Genomic DNA, 22781 nt, shown 5'->3' with positions numbered 1-22781 from the left:
ATAATCCAATATGCTTTAATATTCCAAAATCATTTTACAACATTTACCCCTTAAGGCTTATTACAGATGTTTTTTTTTTTTTTACCGGAAGTGTGCACTTACTTGCATGCAAGACTTCCACCAACAATGCAAGTTAGTCAACTAAAAGTACGGCAAACATCCTCGACATTGAAGTGAGCGTCAGCAGCCTCAATGATGTGAAGCAAAAACATCTGAGCGTTACGCCACTGTGGAAACAAAGAAAAAAAAAAACTATTTTTACTTACTTACATTTCGCAATAGTGGGTTGCGGCATTTTTGAAACTGTTGCCGGGATGCTGTTTATTTTGTCTTTGATGAAGTAAAAAAAAAAATAAAAAATGAAGGAAGTCTTTGTCGCCAGTCTACAGATAAAGGAACATGCATTTTTGTGTGTGTGTGCGCGGCAAAGACGTAAAACAATGCATTGTCAGCAAAAAATAACTCAACTTCAGTAATGTTACGTCTGTGGATGCTGTTCGTGTAAGATCTTTGCAAATACTCAAAAAGTGTAGGAGGGGATTTTCTTTGTCTTGGTTTTTTAATTTTTTTATAATCTTCATAGCACCGCATAATCATATAGTATGTAACTGGAGCAAAACATATTGTGATTGGTCTGTATAAGGAGACAAAATTGACTCGTTTTGATTGGGATAATCACTGTAAATGCTGTTAGTTCTTCATGAGAGAAGTTTTCACAATAGGCAAGATGGCTTTAAGGGAGGCCCAGCAGCTACCCCCCCCCCCCTACATTTTTTTAACTGTTCATATAATTGAGTCACAGGTGAAATGGTAAATTACCTCATTAGAATATGAATAGGAAGATCAAGCGGATTTACTACCCATTAGACCAGCAGCAGAAATGGCCATTTTGAGTTGTAAAAAAAAGTTGAAAAGGTTAAGTGAGTAATGTTAACATGTTTTTCTAAAAATGTGAATGAGGAAGTGATGACTTTGATGGCAAAACTCCAGAAATCAAACCATCTTCACCCACCATCTGAGCCACATTGAGTTGTCTTCAGCCTGTCACATTATTTTCCTGGAGTAGGAGGAGATCTCGGGAGAATGCGTGGACTTCGTAGGGCGTGCGTTCAGGTACATGGATGCGAGTCACACTTTTGAGCCCCTTTTGAGTTCTTTTGAGCCTGTGACCTCATTTTCCCACAGAGGGGATCTCTTCTCGAGCATGTCGTGCCTTTGTGGAAAGCGTTCAGGTATGTGATTATTATTATGTTTTGTCCGTGATGATTTAGTTGACTAAAATCTGTGGACATTGTGATGATTGTCCTGATTAAAACTAGAATAAAAATGTTGGCAGACTGGACGAATAAAATTGTTTTCTTAGACTGAATTATACAACAAAGTTGACTAAAACTTGACAAAATAACAGGATGAAGTAGTAGACAAAATGTGATTTAAAAAAACTAACGGTCACAATTGAAACTACTAAAACTTGAGACTAAATTGTAAATGTCATTCTTACCCTCAGCTCAACTCGGGGATGTGTGGGTTGTGGGGGAATCACACACGAGCGAGACTGGGCGCTTGCGAGAGGCAGCCTTATTTCCTTCCTCCAGTCACTCACTTCAAGAAAGTCGCTGATGGTTTTTTTTTTTTGCGCCGCTTCGTCCTCTTGAATGTTCTGACGGGCCACGATGAAGGACGCGCTCTTGCTGCTGGTGACGCTGCTGGTTGTGCACACGTTCAAGGTGCGTTGCTTTTGTTTGGATGTCTGTCTTTGCGAGCTTGTTTTGTGTACGCGAAACTTGCTGAACTTTTTGGACTTGTTAAACATGAGGTACTTTTGCCTTTCAAGTTAAATTAATCATGAAGATATTTTTTCGATTTTCTTCCGTTCACTTTTAAAGTTATGAATATACTTGCTTATCTTTTAAATATGGGGTCTTAGTTGCTTCATGATTCAGCCTTAAAAAAAAAAAGCACTTCTAAAGTACAGGGCTTTCTCGGTTGCTTACGGCGTTTCCTGTCACGCGGTTATTTATTTGCTGTTGTCAGCATATTTTATTGTGAACTTAAATGTGTTTCAGTGGTAATTGGTTGTGGTGCAAGTTAGCAAATACGGTCCCAAGCATTTTTCCAGAGATGGTGGAGATAAACGGTCGCTATGCCTCCTCAGGTGGAGAACAAAGGCTGCTTCTGTGGAAGATGGTGTGCTACTGTTTCAAGCCCCTCCTCTGTCATTTGTTGTTATGTGAAAAGATGACGGAAGAATAAGTTTATTTGAGGGCAGGTGTGCCTTCTCAACTACTTAAAGTAGTAATGTATTTAAAAAAAAAAAAAGGTATTTTACTCGTTGAGCAATCTTCAGCAGTAAAAAGTTTGTCCAGAATGAATTTATACAATTAATAACTTTAAAAACAAATTTTCACACTTGCTGTTGACTGAAGATGACATCACCTGCGCTGAGGAAGTAGGTAACGACCAATCATGGCTCACCTGTTTTCTGGCTTTGGTCAGCAAACTGAGCCATGATTGGTCGTTACCTACTTCCTCAGCACAGGTGATGTCATCCTCAGTTGACAGCAAGTGGAATTTCTAATTTTTATTTAAAGGTAATAATTGTACATGGAAAAATAATGGTTACCAAATTAATTCTGGACAAAATATTAACTTTTTACTGCTGAAAATGGCTCAAGTATCAATTTAAGTGCACATACTATGGGATATTGATTTTTAATGGCTTTTATAAATAATAGTTGACTCTCTGTAAATAAACTATACTATAAATAAACATAAGTGCATATGCTCAAATACCATGCTAGCATGGAAAGAGGACTTTGAAATATTCTGAAAAATTTAAACGGAATGTTGTGGATTTTGCCCCACTGCTTAAATTGTGCCATCCTATTGTGTTGCATTTATTACCCTAGCAAAATATCTACTGGCACTTTTTTTGTATTTGAAACGACAGAATTGTCTAGCCTTGGTGGAGGTCGGCTCTCTACGGCAAAGTAACAGTTTTGTCCTTTTTTAGCAGGTTTTGTCACTGCCCTACCATGCAGACTCAGGTCAAAAGTGCAACAACCCGGCTCAAGAATACTTGTTGGAGGCTTTGGGCCTATGTTGCAAAAAGTGTCCCCCTGGTAAGTTTTGGAATGTGAAATGATCAGGTTGTTTTAACAGCACTTTAACTCATTCACTGCCATTGACGGCTATAGACGTCAAAAATTAATTTGTACTATTTCTATTAGTTTAACATTTTTTTTCCCACTTTTGTTAAGGATATGAAAACCTAGGAAAAAAATGTGTACATTTTAGAAGAGATGTCAAATTTGTGATTAATTGTGAGTTAACTATTGAAGTCATGCAATTAATTACAATTAAGAATTTTAATCGCCTGACGCGATTTAAAAGAAAAAAAGAAAAAAAAAGAAAGAAAATATTATAAAAAATTAGGAGCGTCAGGCAATTACAATTTTTAATCGTAGTTAATCGCATGACTTCACTATTTAACTCACGGTTAATCAAATTTTTTATATCTGTTCTAAATCTACAAGAAAAAAAATTCTAGGTTTTCAACAAAAGAGGAGAAAAAAATTTAACTAATAGAAATAGTTCAAATTGATTTTTGACGTTTATAGCCGTCAATGGCAGTGAATGAGTAATTAACTAAATAAAACCAAATCATTTATTTCTTGTAATATTCAGACTTTATTGTCTCTCTTAAAAAAAACAGTAAATGTTTTTATGTGTTGTGTTTTAAATGTGTTTTTCATTTCATAATTTCTCATATTACAATTTTTTTCTAATAAATATTTTTTTTATAGGTTTTCATACTCTTGTTAACAAGTGGGGGGCAAAAAAATGTTAAATAGAAATAGTTCAAATGAATTTTTGACGTCTATAGCCGTCAATGGCAGTGAATGAGTTAATCGGAACTTGATTGAAAAGATGTTCTTGACTATTGTACTTACATTGGCATCTAAAATCATAACAATACAACAGAATGAATGGTCCCTAACACAATAAAACGTGGTGAATTTTGGTCCTTTCCCGTGCAGGAAGGCGACTGACTCGCGAGTGCAACAGAACTTCAGAGAGCGTCTGTGAGCCGTGTGAACGCGAGCAGTACATGGAGAGCTGGAACTACGCACCAAACTGCTTCCCTTGCGCCAAATGCAAACCTCGTCAGTAGCTACAACTCCCTTTTTTAATGTAGTTGTTTATTTCCTTTTGGAGTATTTGATTTGTTTTTCTGTGTACAAGACAAAGGCCTTCAGTTTGCCAACGCCTGCTCCCCCACCGCCATGTCCAAGTGTGCGTGTCGACCCGGCATGTACTGCATCATGGAATCTGACGAGCAGCACTGCAGTGCCTGTCAACACCACACGTCCTGCAAAGCTGGTTATGGAGTCGCTGTGCCAGGTGTCAGAATTCTCACCTATTTTGTTATGCATTACAAAAAAAAACATCATTTCATACAGGCTACTCATTAAAATAATAAAAGGGATCCGGCGGGGGACAAAAATACATAAATCAGGAATCACTGCTCTATATTGAGATGTATCACTTGATCATACTTCATTTTCCTTCTTTTTTTTATTTTAATTATTATTTTTTATTATTATTATTTTTGTTTAATATCTTTTTTTTTAACTTCCTTTACTGTACTACTTTCCTGTCTAGACAATTTTTGGTGGCATCTTGAGGACTCTTTGGCATCTTCATCCTGTGGCATCTTGTTTGAGAAAGCACCAAAATACTATTATTATTATTATTATATTATTATTGTATTTTGTTCCAGAGGCGTGAAAAAGAGTATCATCCAAATTACTGTATCGTTATTTCAAAATCTCTGTAAATATTAGAATATACCACAGTTTGTCTAAAAGCACAACGATTTTTTTTTATTTTATTTTTTAAGTATCACATGAATTAAATAATCTTTGTGCACTTTTTTACTCGCGACTGCCACCTCTGGGCCAAAGCGTAACTGCAACATCACGTGCACAATCTTAAAGCGACAGCCACAGTTGACAAACGAAGACATGACTTCAATTGAGGTAAGAAAAACTCCGCCCCTCCTGTGGAGTGTCAGGGTCCGCACACGCTACTATAAAGGGAAGATAAAAGCTGATAGGTGCAGTCAGACTAAAACAGTCAGGGCTCTTCGTACTCATCTGGGCACTGGTGGAACACGCATGATGTAGAAAAAAAGCTTTAATATTACCCTTTTAAAATGCACAATCCACTTTTAACAGATTCGGAGATATGAAAAAAATATCGTGGCCATTTCATGCACCCACAATATTAGAAACATCTCTCAGTAAGATGATACAATTCCACACCATGCATGTTGTTGCGTTTTGCTTTCCAGGAACGTCTGACTCAAACGTCAAGTGCAAACGGTGCCGTAACGGGACCTTCTCCGACACATCCTCTGCAACAGAGCCTTGTCGGCCTCATACAAAGTGAGCGAAGTGCCCCCTTTGGCGGTGTGTGACCGTTTCACAGCTTGCTTATCAGACTCGTTTTGTGTGTAGCTGTCACGGGAGGCCTGTGTCAAGAGAAGGCACTTCTACGGCAGATACGCTTTGCAAGCCTGGCCCGCTGCCACTCACGCAGACAAGCGGGCCTCGCGATCAGACGACGACTACGGGCCCAACCAGCGTGGTCTCAGGAGGGACTGTGGACATTTTCCTTGGACCAGTTGTTTTGGAGGGCTCGTCGTCATTGACAAAAAGCCCAGGATCTGGCGGCAATCTGGGTGCGTAACCACGTGAGCCCTAATGTGTGAAAATGGAGTTTTTTTTCCCCACAATGCAATTATACAAATAAAGCATGCTTTTGTCAAAATGCACCAAGGTTTAGGAGGTCAGCTAACGCTAATCTGTGCATCCAACAAAACTCTAATGCAGCTCTGCTTACCTTTGGTAGCGTTTCAGACTAGTTAGTGCAGCCGTGGCTTGAAAGTGGTTCTGAATGTTCACCTGGCCCAATTTTCAGTACGTCCCCGTAATCATCCTCTTTCTGTTGACCTCAGTTGCAGCCGTCGCCAGTTTTGTCGCGACAGTCATGTTCTTCATCATGGTCGCCGTCGTTCTGCTGGTTCTTAATGAGACCACCCGGGCCAAAGGTTTGTGCTTTTTCTTTGCCTTGAAGGGTACGATTGATGACAAAGAGGAAAAGGGTAACAGCAACCATTACATTATTGAGACATAGGAAAGCGTCTGGCTTGAGCGCTTTACAATACTATGTAACGCTAGGCTTTTTCAAATTTATTATATTTTTTATATTACATATAATGATAACAACAGAATGGGAATTTATTGTCATATAGGGAAAGTTTTGCTGTGCTGATGTTGAAAACTGCAATATGGGCAATACAATTAACTTATTTATTTATTAAGGTTATAAACAAAATGTTAAAGATTAAATGTAAACATTTAATTAGCTACTGTTTTTATTATTTACTAATATAACATTTAAAATATTTTTACCATCCTATATTCAAGCACAGTGTAATTTTTTAAAATGGCGCCCAATTATATTAAATATACTGTGTAAGAATAAAACCTGCCTTGTTTTTATTGAACTTTGATCTACTGCATTTTAATGTCGGTCTTTTTTGCTAGCATTCGGAGAGCCAATTATATTTTGAAATTTTTGAGAACCACTCGATTAAAATAAATAAACTTAAGATGGTAAAAACTCTTTGAAAATACCTATTTAAAAAAAGACAACACATTTTTAAAGGATTTAAAATCATTAACAATAATTTTGGAAATGATAAAACATGATGAAAACAAATCATCTAAAAATATTAATAAATAAATGGAAAAATAAAATTGAAAAACAATTTGTAAATGTCAAAGAAACAAAAAAAATAAAAAATAAAAACAGTATTATAATTTAAATGATAATATACTATATTTAACTTGAAAACTATAATAAATATAGTTTTTATAAAGTGGTTGACTATCTAATTGCAATTTCTTGCATTCAGCGCTTCTTTAGTCAGAGTACAAGTTAAGTTTGTTTCCATGCGGTGCACAACATTTCATGTTAATATAAATGTTGCACTGGCAAAACTCTCACACCTTTCCTTACTCTACACACGATCTGCTGTCCCTGTCAGGCACTGCGAACTTGCATTCTAAAGACACCGCGATTGATAACCTTGAGGGTGGCGACGAAGTGAGTCATCGTCGTCATCTTGCGGCTCATTATACCGGACATAAAACATTGAGATGCTGATTCCCTTCGCCTGCTACAGGTCAAAACTCTGCGGACTTCCTTCACGGCCAACTCGCCGGGTGAGCAACGCCGTCTGTTGCAGAGTACGGAGGTCAGTTGCGATTCCAGCCACTGTAGCGGTGACGACGACACCAGCTCTTCGCACAGCAGACAGGAGTCCGTTGAAGCCCTGATGTCCACCCTAGCCCTCGGCCACCCTCAGCAATCACCGTCAGGGTCCAGCGTCCATTCGTGCAGCGTCAGCCCCACGAGCGGCGGTCCGCACGTTAACGTTAATATCACGTTCAACATAGGAGACGGAGGCTCACCGTCACCACCAAGAGACTCTGAGCTCTGCCTTGGACAGGAGGAAGAGTCCTTCGGTACTCCGGAACAGGAAGCGGGAAAAGAGTGGCCTGAGCAGGAGAGTGCAGAATAAAACCGCCGCCTACTGTGTGATTTGATCACAACCATGATCAGATCTAATTCGAACATTTTCCCCCTCTTGTGATTAAGTTCAGTGAAGGCCATGTTGAAGAAGATTAAGACTACCCTTCCCTTTGCGTATATACAATATAAATGAACTGCTTTTGGATTGATTTATTGCATTAAACAGGTACCTGAAGTCTACTTTCATAATAATGTTCAATCTACAGCACTTGTGAATGGGCATTTTTACACCACTTTGTCTAATTTTGTTAAATATATCAAATGACAATAAATCCAATATTTTCAAAGAGACAAGCACATCTCCCCCCCCCCCCCACAATATAGATGCCAATGTGTGTCATTAACATGTCTGCCACATGACCCCCCCCCCCCATCATCATATTTCCTGCCATGGTGAAATCAGCTTATTTTCGGGGCGGACACATCCCCACTTAACAACTTCAACTTCACGAAGCAATTAAATGTTGTCCAGAAGAGGCAAACCATTTTCTTTTTACTTCAAGTGCGTGCCCATTGGCCCAAAACTTATTCCGCTGCAGCATGACGTCATCAAACACAAATACCCACCACCTAACGTCAAGAAAGTTGAACATCATTACCAGTGAGTGGTTATTTTAATTCGTCACTATGTATTATATACAGTTGGATGCAAAGTGCGAAATGGCTTGCTCACGGACACATTTACACAACAACACACAACTAGTGATTTACTTGTTTAATTTATCAAATGAGAGAGTCAACTATGTGAATACAAAAAGTAAAAAAATATTTTTGTTAATAAGCTCTTCTTAAGAAAATGCTGCCACTTGCTGGATGAAAGCAGAAACTGCAGCCTTTTTTGACTCATAATATGCATGAAATACGTTCGATTGCTCATTTTACATTTAAACCCAAGTGTCTTAAAAGTTAAACCGTTGCTTCGATATAGTAAATTACAGCTCGTGTGCTTCACTACATTTATTATTATTATTTTTACCTGCAAACCCGAAGATGAGAACCTGGAAGAAATTTGGAATGTTCAACCATTAGGGGGAGGTAGAAAAATAAAGTTGGAATACAGCATTCCACGAGGACGCTGCAGTGGCAAATGTATTTCCAAAAAAAGACAAAATTATTTAATCCGTCTTTCTTGTGTTTTTCAATATTACTTGACGAACTACTTTACTTATCTCCTATAAATATTTGCCCCACGAACACCCCTCGTCTTTGCGGCCAGTTGGTTGCGCCTGTTGCCGCTGTGTGTTGCTCTCCTTCCTGGTCGAGACTTGCCTCCGAGGACTGGGAGCTGCTGTAACCGCAACAAACACAGCTTCTGGTAAGCCAAATATTTTCTTTCTTTTTGTCCGGTTATTCTATTTGTAGTTGTCAACTTTACATTGTATTTAATCCTCAATGCTGCCTCTCAAGGTTCCCGGCTTCACGTGTTGCATGTTAAAGGACTATTTAAAGGTCTCTCTGACCGGTCTCATCTCTTCTCTATCGCCGCTGTTGCTGTTGGCGGTGCTCGCTTGTGTTGACAAATGTGGCTCACGAGCAAACAAGCAGGACAAAAAGCGAATAAATAGCCCAGGAATAAAGCAGTTTTTTTCCCCCACTGCGTGTTTGTTTAACCTTATGTGATATAGCCAAGCTGATAAACTCCACGAAAAGGTGACTTTAGGAAGGCGGCTTGTTGTATAGCGACCCCTGCAGGGAGGAACTGCAGGTGCTCGTCATTTGGCTAATGCAGGTTCAATGTAGACACTTGAAATTAAAATACATGAACACGTGTCGGTGTACATTTGAAATAGTTTTCATCATGTCATTACTTTTCCTGTTTATTCCTGGCATCTTTTCCCCTTCTGAAAATCCATTTTTAGACATGTATATATCAATATGTATATATTTGTCTATACAGTATATGCATAAATAGGTTAGATATTTTCCCTACCCTTATGGTAAAAAAGCATCATAATGGGAATACAAGCGGATGGATATGAATGGAATTCAAAAGAGTAAAGAACTGTCAGCCATGCGCAAATTGAATTAACAAACACATTTAGCTAAAAACAATAAAAACGCACTTTAAGCATTAACAGAAAGCTCATTAGCAAAGATATATGTACATAAATTGCATTTTAATGGGCATATGTGAGTATTTTCATGTATATTTGTTAGGGAAAGGGACTGAGCCGATTGCAAATTACGAAACACTGCGAATAATTGACACTAGAGTAGTGCAAGATAATGATATACAGTGTTCCCTTGAGATATGAGTGATTTGACTTACGAGTGTGCTTCAGAATCTCATTGTTTCCTTGCAGTCAAAATCAGATGTTGACCAACAAAGATGCGGGGCTTCACTGTAAAGGCCTTTTCACACTGCACTAAGCAGCGCACAGTGTAATCGAGCACATTCGTTGTGCATGTCTCCAAGGTGCATTCGAATTAAGAGGGCGATGTTATGGTGACGTCAAAACGTGCATCTAATAGGAGAGAAACCGGCGGAGAGATTTTTAGAGTGCAGCAGCCGATAAAGGAGCACCAACAGGTGACAGTTGTCCTTGCAGTTTGCATGTTTGGAATGGCTTCCCTGCTTTTGTCAGCCTGGAACGCGATGCTAGGTAGCAAGTGCTCTCCTCATTTCGTTCATATCTATAAAAATATTAATTGTACATCGTACAACAAGGTTTAATACTTCTTAAGAGGAATTCAAGCCACAAATCCTCTTAAGAAAGTGTGTGTTTTTTTTGAGACGTGTTTCAAACCAACTGCGGTCAAAAGGGAATTTCCACTTGCTACTCTCCTCAATGCAAGAAGTTCCAAGAAGAAAGAACACAAAATGTTTTCCATTGTTGTCCTTTGTTTATTGCATCATATGTTCCTCTTCTTTGTGGAATTTAGTGCCAGGTTACGGGCTGGATTACGGTGTAGCGTTCCAACTGATCGCTATCGCATGTTGACGAAAATGACGTAGTGATAGTTTAGATGACACTGCACTTGCACTGGAGGTAATGTTTAACAACAACAAAAAACGGGTTAATGATTTGTTACCTGTCTTTTAACAGAGATTTAAAAAACAAACCAAAGGATTCCAAATAGTTTCACTTCCATGGCGGAGAACCGCACGACTCAGGATTAAAGCGCGCCGGAGTGTGGTGCCACGTCCCCCTTTTCTTCGCAAATGGCTTGCTGTCTGAAGGACGAGCTCCTGTGTTCCATCTGCCTCAGCATCTACCAGGATCCGGTCAGCTTCGGGTGCGAGCACTACTTCTGCCGCAAGTGCATCACCGAGCACTGGAGCCGGCAGGAGCCGCACGGCTCACGCGACTGCCCCGAGTGCCGGCGCACCTTTGCCGACCCGCTGCTGTCACCCAGCCTCAAGCTGTCCAACATCGTGGAGCGCTACTCGGCCTTCCCGCTCGACGCCATCCTCAACGCCCAGCGCAGCTCGTACCCCTGCAAGGATCACGAGAAGGTCAAGCTCTTCTGCCTCACTGACAAGAGCCTGGTGTGTTTCTTCTGCGACGAGCCGGCACTCCACGAGCAGCACCAGGTCACTACCATCGACGAGGCCTACGAGGAGATCCAGGTAGGTCGCATACACGCATACACACACACACATGTTGTTGGTATGTTTATGATGGATCTAGTATTGAACAGAAATTGAAAAATTTTAAACTGAATGTAATGTTTGTACTACAATCCTAAAATGACATCTTTTTTTTTTAAACAGTTTTACCAAAAACAATGGAAAAAATAGCGTATTAGGGAGAGGGAGAGAGAGAGAGGGAGAGAGAGGGAGAGAGGGAGAGGGAGAGGGAGAGAGAGGGAGAAGAGAGGGAGAGGGAGAGGGAGAGGGGGAGGGAGAGGGAGAGGGAGAGAGAGAGAGAGAGAGAGAGGGAGAGAGAGAGGGAGAGGGAGAGGGAGAGGGGGAGGGAGAGAGAGGGGGGGGAGGGGGAGGGGAGGGAGAGGGAGAGGGAGAGAGAGAGAGAGAGAGAGAGAGAGAGAGAGAGAGAGAGAGGGAGAGGGAGAGGGGGAGGGAGAGAGAGGGAGAGAGAGAGAGAGAGAGAGAGAGAGAGAGATGCTATTTGAAGTGGAAAATTTGCGACTTTATAAAGTGGAAAATTTGCGAGGAAAAAAACCTCAGAAACTTACGACAAATATGTGTAGCGTACTACTCGGATGTTTGTGCCGATATTTTTTGGTCGGGTTTTCAATTAAGGAGATACTAATTGCTTTAGCAGAGATTAACCATATGAAGTTTGAAGCGTTGGGTACAACCAACAACAAAGACGCCTCATTTTGCGAAGGTCCACACCCTGTCGATCAAGCATTTAAGTTAATTTGTTAAAATAAATATTTACTTGCACATTTCTTTCCAGAATTATTATTTACACATTCATACATGTTGGTATTTTTTTTTTTGTACAAGTGGTTAAGTTGATGTGTCGAATCTGCTCCTCTCCATCATTCACTTGCATTTACCTAAAGTATGCTAGCTTCTGATTGGTTAGTGTTAGTCAGCTGATAAGGGATCAGGAAGTGTTGTCGCTCTCGCTGCCGTATATGACGAGTAAAGTTTAAATTAAGAATGAATTCGTCTGCATGTCCATGTCTTGATAATTATTGCTACAGCCCGTTATTTATTTATATCCAGGTTGGAAAATGCTATCTTTTTGAAGGATTCGTTTATTTATCTTGGATGGATGAGACACACAAACTGGGGCACCGTGTTTATTCGAGGCATTTTAGGGCCACAAAATATGATTTTTCCACTGACCTGAAATCCAAGCAGAAAAGAGTCATATTTATTCTCTTGTTTGTGTGCCTTGTACAATATGTATGTTCATCTCGACTTCACTGAGGATATCGTTGGCAACCGGTCTTTGTGTCAGCCTGAGAAGGGTGGAAATCGTGCAGCGATAGAGGACATGTAATCAGGCGCAGCACATGATTTTTCTCTTTCCTCGGATTCCACCGGCTTGTCCCGCGGCTCGGAAGCTCTTCAACAATCTGGCGTTTTTGTATTCTGACCGTAGCCTTGGAGGCTTCCCAGATTTGCCGAGCTGAAAGGAAGTATGAGCACTGGAAACAAAGCAGTGTCCCGTGGTGAGTTTTAGACCGACAAGTGTCTTCATGTGGGAATTTTCCTTCAAGGAAAAAAACGCCAAAGCGCAGCTATAGAAGGCCTATTGGTGTAGAATGAATCTTTGACATCAGGATGTGGCCAGCTTGTACAAGGTTTCCTATTGTTTCCTAGTCATGGCCTGCGAGTGAATAGGAACGTCTTGTCGGATAGAAGCATGCTTAAGAACGTCGCCTGCAGGCACAAACAATCAACAATGCTCAAGTGCCGGAATTACATGTTGAGACTGCGGCGCTCTGGCAGTGTTGTTTGTTCCTGTCCGTATCACCAATAGTAAGTGGCAAGCTATCACAGTCAAATGGTCTGGCTTTCAATCTCACCTGACCCTTTTTTGGGGGGGGAGTTTTGTCATCCGACAGAGAAATTCTTCTTGGAGAAAGGGACAATTGCGTACGCGTGTACAAATAATTATACATCAATATCACATGTAAACACCACATTCAGAAGAACTCGTTCAAACCCAAAAACGTATAAATATGTTTTTTTTTTTAAATGCTGGAGCATACAGAAGGCTTTGATACAACTTCTGACATGAAGAGGTCACTTAAAGCAATGATAGTTATAACAAAAACAGCCAGCAGGTAGCAGCAAAGTATAAGAGATCAGCCAGGGCCATGTTGCAACAAACTCTTTTTGCCAGTGTTTTCAACAGGTTTGTGAATAATGATCAAACTTGACTATATTCTAATGCTAATTGCTGCAAAACGGAAACAGATACAAATATACTTTTTTTTTTCTCGATGAAAGAAGATACTCTAATCTTTAATTTGGTAGGTTTCAAAGTTTTTATAGCAATAGAACAGAATATTCTGTGGACCTTGCAAAATCAAGTAAAACAGCCGGGTGCAAATGGGGTTGCTTCAGTGAAAATGTCTGGGAGTGAATGAGTTAATGTAGTGCAAATACACTTTCTTTTAATATATGTGTTATATTTGCATAGTGATACCTTGAATCTTTGGGCAGATTTTAATAGGTCATACTTACAATATTACCCGAGGGCTGCCTGGAGATTTGGACGTGCCTGTGACCTTTTCTGATATGTAAAAAATAAAATAAAAAATCACCTTTCCGGGTAATCCAACTTCCTTTAGCCACCCATCTAGCAAGCAGAATACCTACAAGGGAGCACAGCACGACTGACGTGTGCTCCTCTATTACCGTCGGTGCTGCGAGCTTGCGTCATCTCGCCCAATCGCCCTCTCGACAAGCTCATCCTCCGCTGACTCATTCTGCTTTGTTTCATGATCAGTGCCACAAATATCTTCCCATGCAATTTGTAGACACCGCAGAAAGCAGAAATTGTCACCATGCCCGTCTACTCTGCCTGCAAGATGAACTACAAAAAGGTTAGGACACAGTTTGGGGTGTTGCTTTGCCGGCGTGAGTCATTGTTAGTCTTCGTTCGCGAGACTTCTTCAAAGACAAAACAAAATTAAATCTGCCGTTGGTTTACTGGCCCAGATATGAGCTGATCTGAACATAGCCCAAGGTCTCATTTTGCTCAGGTTACTCTGGTAAAAGTCTCATTCATAAAAGAAAGAGCTCTTTTGTCACCTTGTGTTTTAAATGAATTGACAGACGAAAACAAATGATAGTCAAGTTTCCGTTTCCGCATTGAACGCTTGTACACGTTGACCGCATGTTCTGCTCGCCGGTGCCCACTAAAGAGGGCAGCTCCCCCTGGTTGGTCTGTAGCAGGCTGTAATCTCCTTTAGCCTGGCATGTCACTCGGCTGACCTCCGGCCTTGAGGCGTATTGCACGCGGGGGCTTAACCTCCCGCTGATTTGCATCCTTCGGCCAAATTTGCGATGCACAAACAAGCTCCCCACGGCGACATGGCGACAAAGCGCTCACATGTGCGCACACACATCTGGCAGACGTTCATCCAGCTGCAAGCTTGCACTGATTTCTCAACATACAAGTTCCCAGCTATGTTTTTTTTTTTTTTTATACAATACCAGGTGTGTAGGTTGTATGATGATAAACAGTGTGACCTTCTGCCAGTGCAAAGGGCACAGTGAAACCGGCTAATGAGTTCAACACGAAGAGAGGACAGTGCAGCGTAAGAATTCTAAATATGAAATATACTCTGCCGGAATTTGGAACAGATCCAGTAATTCCGTTGTGAGAAGGTCAACGCAGAACAACCTATTGAATGTGATGTATGGATCTCCTCTGGGTGCGACCTTCCTCATCCACAGTACATTCAGTTAAGAGCAGAGATTGTGTGGATGAGTTATGAGCGTTTTGCAACTTTGGCAATAAAGCACCACCAATCTAGCTAGTCTGCCCGTTTCCGAATTGGTACAATTACACTAGGAGGAGTTATTTGGACCTGTAATGCATGCATTAGTTAAGATCCTTTGCGGAGTTGTATGTGTGTGTGTGACTCATGCTGTGTGTCTGTCTGCCCTTAAGAAGTCTTGACACTCTACTTGACAGCACCGTTCAACCAGATGCATGATTTGGGGGGGTTGTTAATTAGAGCCTAATTTGGAGAGTAGACGGGTACAGTGGACGACATGTGAAGGAATAAGAGCATCAGGACAACGTGTGGTAGAATAAAGCCCACGTTGCCGGAGACTTCAATGACTGCCGTGGTGAATTCACCCACGCAGTTCTGCCATCGAAAGGCATTCAGATGCACCTTGCATGTCATCTCCCATTATCGCCGTTCACGTTGGCCGATTAGCAGCCCCGCCAGACACATGAAATATGGAAGCGCATTTGCATTTCTGCCCCCCTGCGTCAACGGCGCGCCGGGCGGTCTTCATCACCTTTTTGAAGTGTTCTTCCAGGCTTGCCGCTCACTCTCCCGACTGTCGCTGCCGCCGCCGCTGCCCCCTCGCTGGGTTGTGCCGCTGCAGTAATGAGTCAGGCCTTCTCAAGGGCACCCACAGATGCCACCCCCAGCACGCATGTGGTTTTGCATCACCTCGCCTGCCCTCTTTTTTTCCCCCCCAGCAGCTTCACCTCTTGTTCGCTTGGAGTCTTCTCTTTTTTTATGGTCATCGTTTTGATAATTTTTTTTTTTTTTTTGCCTTCGGTGACTAATGAGTTCATCTCCACCCTACCTGTTTAGCAAGCAAATGCATTTGTCCAGCACAGGCGGCAGTGACTCGGTATTAAAAAGATGGGTCAGGCAGCAAACACTTGGCCTGCCTATCAAGAAAAATATATCGTCGTCTGACGCTAAATAGCGGTTCACTTACCTCAGCTTCACTGCATCACTGATTTTTATTTATTTATTTATTTATTTTTGTACTTGCATCGTGGAAAATTCACTATATTGCAGAATTTTAAATGCAAGCCAGGAGGAAAGAGCGGAGAATGTCCATAGTTTGGTCTTATTTCACAATCAATAAAATAAGATAAGGCGCAATGGCCTGTTGCAAAGTTCATCTGTCTTAAAATACACAACTACACGCCTACAGTAAACATAATTAGCTAATTTAATATAGTCAACCACCACTTGTTAATCCAGTCATTGATACAACATAAAACCATCAGATAAGGACAATAGTAAGAAAATACAAACCCCTTTTTTTTTGTCACATACACAGTACAGTACATACAGTATACACAAAATGTGACCTCTGTATTTGACTCATCGCACACTGATAGTGGCACACACTGGAGCCGGGGGCTGCTGCAGTACCCGGGGAGCAATTCGGGGTATCGGTGTCTTGCTCAAGGACGCCGCAGCCGTGTGTTACTTGAACTGGACTGACTAACTCTAATCCTTGACCCTTATTTATTGGTCTCGGCACCTTTCATGGCTATGTATCATCGATCGGGGGCTAGATTTACATGGCGCATTTGCATGGTTTCAGGTGCCACTATTTTGAACATTTGCTATCAAGTGGCACAATTTGTATGTGCGCCTTGGCAGTTGTTTTGTGGAAAACACTACTTCACTTTTATATTTTTATGCAGGATCGTGAGTGATCGGCGCCAACAATGAATACACAGAGACTGATATACTGTGCTAGAATAATTGTGTCCTTTATTACCCGCAAACAACAATCAACACACTTCAACGCTAAGCAGTATAATATAATCCAATCAACGCTTACCTTGACACTAGACCGAAGAGCCGACGGTCCGGGTAGAGCGGGCTCCTCAACGGCTGGGCGAACGTACGCTTCCCTCAGCTGACTCTACCCAAACCGCGTGCCGCTCCGTCTTTTATTCTTTAACAAGTAGGGATGAGCGTGAGAAGCCGGGCTGGCCAAGCCCTCTCCCAGGCACCCTCCCTATAAGTCGTGTCCTGCTTCGAAAACATGTCTTCGAAAATAGGGAGGACTGCAGTATAAACAAGGCATTCAACTTAAGAGTTCCCAGGCTCGATTCCGCCCTTGTGCTTTACAACAGTTCAGAACAACAACATATCCTTTTATAAGAGGTTACATGAGGACATATCAAACCATGGTTCTTTTCCATTCAGCAGTGTTAAGAGAAAACAAAACTAATTGAGTTGGAATATCTTCAGATCAGAATTGGGTCTTTTTCAAATGTGGATAAAAAAAAAACTGATGCATTACAATCCTTCTTGCGCGAAATCATGTTCCATGAGAGGAATGGAAGTCCTAAGGATCTCATCCGGGGAGAAGTTCTTCTTCCTGACAGCACGAAGGATGCATGTGGCAGGTCATAGTGTTGATCTCTGCACGTATCATCAGTAGATTAAGAGATAAACAGAAGCACTTATCCGAGAAAGTAGAGCTGGTAAAGCATCCATCAAAGGCAACATTTTGTCTTGTTAAGATGATTACTTTTGGCCCGCACTTAGGTTAAGTGACAGTCGGAAGTCGGTGTATCTGTTGTCCATTAGAAATGTTGCATAGCGCATTACAGTCATGTGCACGTGCTCTTAAAGCTGTTTGAATAGAAGGCACGAAAGATTGCTTTGATGGTTAAAAGATGACAGGGAGCTAAAAGCAACATCTGACCAATGTATGATGATGATGATGATGATACAGTGTACTGTGGAACCTGCTGAGTCGGTTAAGTAGCACTAGTTGACTTCAAGCATTTTCCCCTCCAGGACCTTTGTGAACTCAACGCGCAATTTCTGTAATATAGGTCCTCATTTTACGATGGTTACCTACACATTTTTCGATGTTACGAACGGCCCACTAAAGTCCGTTCTTGATGCTTTTCATTCGATTTTTTTTTTTTTTTAATAAATATGGTGTTTTTCATACAGATATTGACTATAATTATGACTTTTTTTTACTGTTAGTTATGAAACTTGACACATTCTCACATACAAATGTGGGTTATGTCACCGCAGTAAAATACATTTTTACGGTGTTTGCAGAGTGATGCTCTTACTAGTTATTACCTTCTCAAATGCTTCTGAAATCTGTCGTCACGCGCACAGTAAAAAGGTGTTTTTGGTGGGATTTTTTTTTTTCTAGTGATAAAGTGTGAGCTGAAGTCTCACAAGATTTGTTATTGCCTGTTACATCTAACATCCAAGACTTTTTGAGTCATATTTTTCCAGAAATTGTTGGTTGAACTCCAAAAACGACAACACTTTTTGGTTGTGATTTTCGTTGTAATTATATAACAATTGGAAGCCACGGTGCTTCCCGGTGAACTGAGTAATTGAAAGAGGAAGTGCGGGTCCTTTTAAAATTCCACAGCTGCAAGCGAGGCTTTAGTGTTGAGGCCTTTCCGGCATGTAATGTGATGCAGATCAGTAGTGAAAGCGGCGCGCAGATGACATTAAATGCATGCGAGCAGACAGCGGAAGATGTTGCTTTCACTCTACTTCCCTTTGAGGCGGACAGACCGGTAAAGTGACGGGTATAAATATGTATCCCATGAGGTTTGTCCATGTAACGTTGATGTTTTGTTTGGCATTGTGGAACCACTGCTGAATTCTTGATTAGCTGGGGAATTAAAACAGATTAGAGCGCGTTGCTCCCTGGCAATGGGCATGGCCGGACTGTAATCTGCTGTAATTCCCCCCCCCGTCCCTGTGATTTGCAGCGGATGATTTAAATTGACCAGCTGCTGTTGGAAGTCTTCACTCGAGCTCCCTAGTCGCCCAATCGCCTCCTTCGCAATTGAAACCAGGAGTTGTTTACCTGTTAAACTTCTCTTTTGTCGAACTGAGGGGGGAGTGATGGCCAATTTCTATTTGCCTACCGACCTGTGTTTCCTGCTCCGGTCCTGCTCCAGAGGAACGCCGAATGACTCTGGCACAGCTCGGGGCGCTCCCATGCTCTTGTTTTCACTCTCGTCTTATCTGCTGAATCAGAGGGAAATTGTCCTTGTAAGCAAGAGCAGTGATGGGCTAATTACCAGCCTTGGAAGAGGCCCAAACGCGCACAAAATAATAAGAACCAATACCAAAGATATCATATAGCTTGATTTTCAAGACCCAAAGGATATTTTGTTCAATAATTATATATACACTAAATCTTCCAAATGAAAGAATAGACCCTGTCCTTTCACCAGAGGAGAAAAAAAAAGTTTAATTCAATCTTTTTCTGTTCTTTTGTAATTACCGGTACAAAAAAAAGGTAGGTTCAATGATTTCATTTTGAATGTAGTGGTAATTTTGTTAATGAAAACTAAACCATATTTTCGTCAACACACATTTTTCACCGGCCGAAAACTAGACTAGGCTAAAACCCTCATTAATAAACAATAACTGGGACTAAACTAAATTGGTATGCATTTTCGTCGACCAATAAAGACGAGACGAAAATGTACTTACAGTAATTTTTGGACTACAAGGCGCACTTGACTATAAGCCGCGCTAGCTAAATTTGGGAAATACTGGAGTTTGTTACGCATATAAGCCGCACCCGACTGTAAGCCGCAGGTGTTTTAATGTTCCCGCTACTTTCTTTTCCATAAAGAGGGCGCACATTGTCTCGCTCTCGTTCTGTCTCTTCTTCTGTATTTGGGCTCACTTGGTTTGTTTTGCTCTGCCTGACGCTCTTGCGCTTCCTTTATAGTGTGCCCCCTTGTGACATGATGGATAAGCCACACCTTCGTATTAGCCGCAGCAGGGTCGAAGGCAAGTGAAAAAAAGTAGCGGTTTATAGTCCACAAATTACTTTACTTCATTAAAAAACTGGACAAAAATCTATGGACATTTTAGTTCATGAACAAAGAAGAGATGAAAATTATATGATTTTTGACACTGTGATGTGGCACATCCCCTTTCAAATCTGCAGCTATAGCGAATGCAACATGCACAAACACATTGGACAGACAGGATGTGGATTCACTGTGAAAGGTAAAAATAAATAAAAATTAAATTATAGTTATAACGTAACATTAACCAAACGGCTATAACGTTCCAACAATAATGTTAATCCGACCGCTAACTAATGCCGGCTAATTTACTAGCTTGTAGCATGGAGCCACTGTAATTGTGTGTGAAGTGGTTTTTCATCAAAAAGATGAGAGAAAATTTGATGTGAAATAGTTTTAGATCTGGAATGTGCAAAATTATTGTTCTGACTAAAACTAGTCTAAAATGTTGACAGCTAGACGAATAAAATGATGTTTTCTTGGACAAAAAGAGAGACTAAAATGCTCTATTTATAGTTGAATAAATTAAAACGCGATGAGGTTGACTAACGACAATTAAAAACTAACAAGCGTGATTGAAACTGGACTAAAACTGAGATTAAATGAAAAAAAAAATTCTGATATAATTAACACTAATGGGATGTCACTTAATTTGATATGTGAGGCAAGGCAGGTCAATGTATAATTTTGGCAAAATTGTGTATATGGTGATGCTGGAGTCCCTAATTGCTGCGTGACAAGCTTTACAGTCCCTCACACTTTGTTTCCTATTACCCATAATGCCATTAGGTACCCATGCCCATTTAGGTTGATGGTCAGGCTAATAAACGGGGGGCTGTCACGAGGCTGTGACTTATTGCTTAAGTGTCACCGAATAACAAATGAGCCTCCCTGCGGCAATGTGAGTGCGAGGCAGTTTTTCCAGCGGGGATGTGGTTCAAGCATCAGTCCAAATGTGCGCTGCAGTTTAATATAAGCAGCATCTTATCACGAACCCCCGCTGTAGGTGCTAATTAATCGCCTATGAGTCGTGGTAGCTGGTACAAATGTGCTACTAATGTGGCAAATGCAATGAATGCTCCAATGTTGAAGACAATTTGGTCAATGGCTCTGGTAGACTTCAGAGTCGTTCTAATTTAGTGCTTCTCAATTATTTTGTTACGCCCCCATAGGAAGAAGAAAACATTTTGTGCCCCTTCTAACTCTCCACTGTGACTATAAATAATCTAATTTTGTCAACAATAAAAAAAATCCCTAGGCATCCTAACATTGTGCCTTTATTAGCATTAAAGAAAACAAAAAAGAAAGAAATTACTATCAACTTATTGCAAACAATAAGTTGTTTTACGTAGCTTAAAAAAAAATTTTTTTTGGTTTCGGTCTTTTTCAAGGGTTTGTTGCAAAAAAGTAAAACAAAATACACGTTAGATGTAGTACTCCCTACACACATGCCAACAAGGAGATCACCACTGCCACCTACTGTAGTGGATGTGCAGTTCCGCTTTATTCTAGTAAGGGGGGGGGGGGACACTTCCCTGGGGTCAGGCCCTAGTAGTAGTCATACCGTAGTACCTCATGACTGCAACCAATATCTGTATTTAAAAAAATATATAAAAAATAAAAAAATTATGTTCCTGTGTATTTTTTGTGAGAGTGAAAATCATCTCATGATAACATAACTGACTGCAGGCTGGACTGAAAACTCACAGGTCACTCACTGTGGTGTTATTTTACAGTGTGACTTCAGTCCAAAAAATGTATTGACTGTTGGCGGAACCAAGTGATAAGTGAGCCAGACGTGCACTTAATTTGGTCAGCTCTTTTAGCGGCCACGGAGGCCTGTTTACTGCGCACACGTAAAGTAGAACGACTTCTTGGCTGCGTTCATTCCATCAGGCAAAAGCAGCAGCACGCTTTCCGGGTGATTTGTGTTCCTGACACATTCTACATGGTTTTATATTAATAACATGCTGACTACTAGAGGTCTGACTAATCCTAAGAGGCTTTACAAAAAAAAAAAAAAAAGATGTTTCTGGCAGTCATTGGGTCGTTGTGAAATTCCTCTGGCAGTCAAACACATCGCAGGGTCATTTTCAGGGCGTGTTTAGCCCCCCCACTTATTTCCCGAGTGTGAGCAATGAGATGAAAGTGTTGTGTTGTGCATTCATCTCCATGTGGACTTCACCCAGCCACCTCTTCGGTTGTTTGTTTGGAGAAAATAAACATCCAGCATACCAAAAAAAAAAAGAGAGAGGCAAGATGTTGACGCCGTTATGCTCAGAAACTGATCGATAAATCTGTTTACGTGTGAATTTAAGATGAGGTTGGATTAGATTCTTTAACTGTACTTTAGCTGTGTGCGTGTTGAATTGGAGAAATTGTCTAGAGGAGAATGTAGCATACAAGTTCTTTAGATTAACACAGCAGCTGTCACACGTTACTTATGTGAGGGTCTGCCGTGGCAGTATTTGTCATTTTGCTTTATTCCTTTGCCAGGTGGAGGAGAAATTGCAAAGAACACTGCACAGAATGCAGTAATAATATAGCTCCTCCAACACTTACAGTACATTAAACATACTCCAAGATCTTTTTTGGACATTAGTTCTAGAACCTTTCTGACAGTCTTGGTATTTATCTGGTACATTTCCATGGCAGTGTCATAAAAACCCCTTTTTACACACAGAGATCCCCAAAATGGCAGAAACAGATCTTTCACAGGTTCAAACCTCTGCCACAACTATGTGCGCTTTCTCAAAGCGAAGCAGCATCCAGCAATCGGATACTTGGATGTCGTCAACACCGCCATTCCGTTTCAGCGTCGACATGACAGAGGCTGTGTGAAACGAGCTGAACTTTTCCTTACAGTAGAGGGACGTCAAAAAAAAAAAATTAAAACTGACATGCGGTGTTGTTTTCTTTAGTTATTCC

General features: G+C 40.9%; 2 protein-coding genes across 3 annotated transcripts in view; both read left to right on the top strand.

The window, feature by feature from the left end:
- Window positions 1–28: 28 nt before the first annotated feature.
- On the top strand, window positions 29–7840 carry tnfrsf1b (tumor necrosis factor receptor superfamily, member 1B). 2 transcript variants are annotated; one of them, XM_077574274.1, is made up of 11 exons: window positions 29–1113; window positions 1186–1232; window positions 1508–1727; window positions 3014–3122; window positions 4041–4166; window positions 4246–4404; window positions 5357–5450; window positions 5523–5746; window positions 6023–6115; window positions 7118–7176; window positions 7256–7840. In XM_077574274.1, the coding sequence occupies exons 3-11, from the start codon at window positions 1674–1676 to the stop codon at window positions 7652–7654; spliced, it is 1317 nt and encodes a 438-aa protein (XP_077430400.1). In that variant the 5' UTR covers window positions 29–1113; window positions 1186–1232; window positions 1508–1673; the 3' UTR covers window positions 7655–7840. The 2 variants fall into 2 exon arrangements, with proteins under 2 accessions (XP_077430400.1, XP_077430401.1); XM_077574275.1 differs by having other exon boundaries at window positions 29–1232; window positions 3017–3122.
- A 1043-nt stretch (window positions 7841–8883) lies between these two features.
- trim62.1 (tripartite motif containing 62, tandem duplicate 1) overlaps window positions 8884–22781 on the top strand; it is a 32693-nt gene continuing 18795 nt past the window's right edge. Inside the window, exons 1-2 of the mRNA XM_077573935.1 lie at window positions 8884–8980; window positions 10713–11236. Of these exons, the coding sequence (XP_077430061.1) occupies window positions 10829–11236 (408 nt within the window). The 5' untranslated portion in view covers window positions 8884–8980; window positions 10713–10828. The remainder of the gene's footprint in view (window positions 8981–10712; window positions 11237–22781) is intronic.

The sequence above is a fragment of the Vanacampus margaritifer genome, chromosome 8, assembly GCF_051991255.1.
Source record: "Vanacampus margaritifer isolate UIUO_Vmar chromosome 8, RoL_Vmar_1.0, whole genome shotgun sequence".
NCBI lineage: Eukaryota > Metazoa > Chordata > Actinopteri > Syngnathiformes > Syngnathidae > Vanacampus > Vanacampus margaritifer.
The sequence above is the reverse complement of the archived record's forward strand: the minus strand, read 5'-3'. Positions and strand labels throughout refer to the sequence as shown.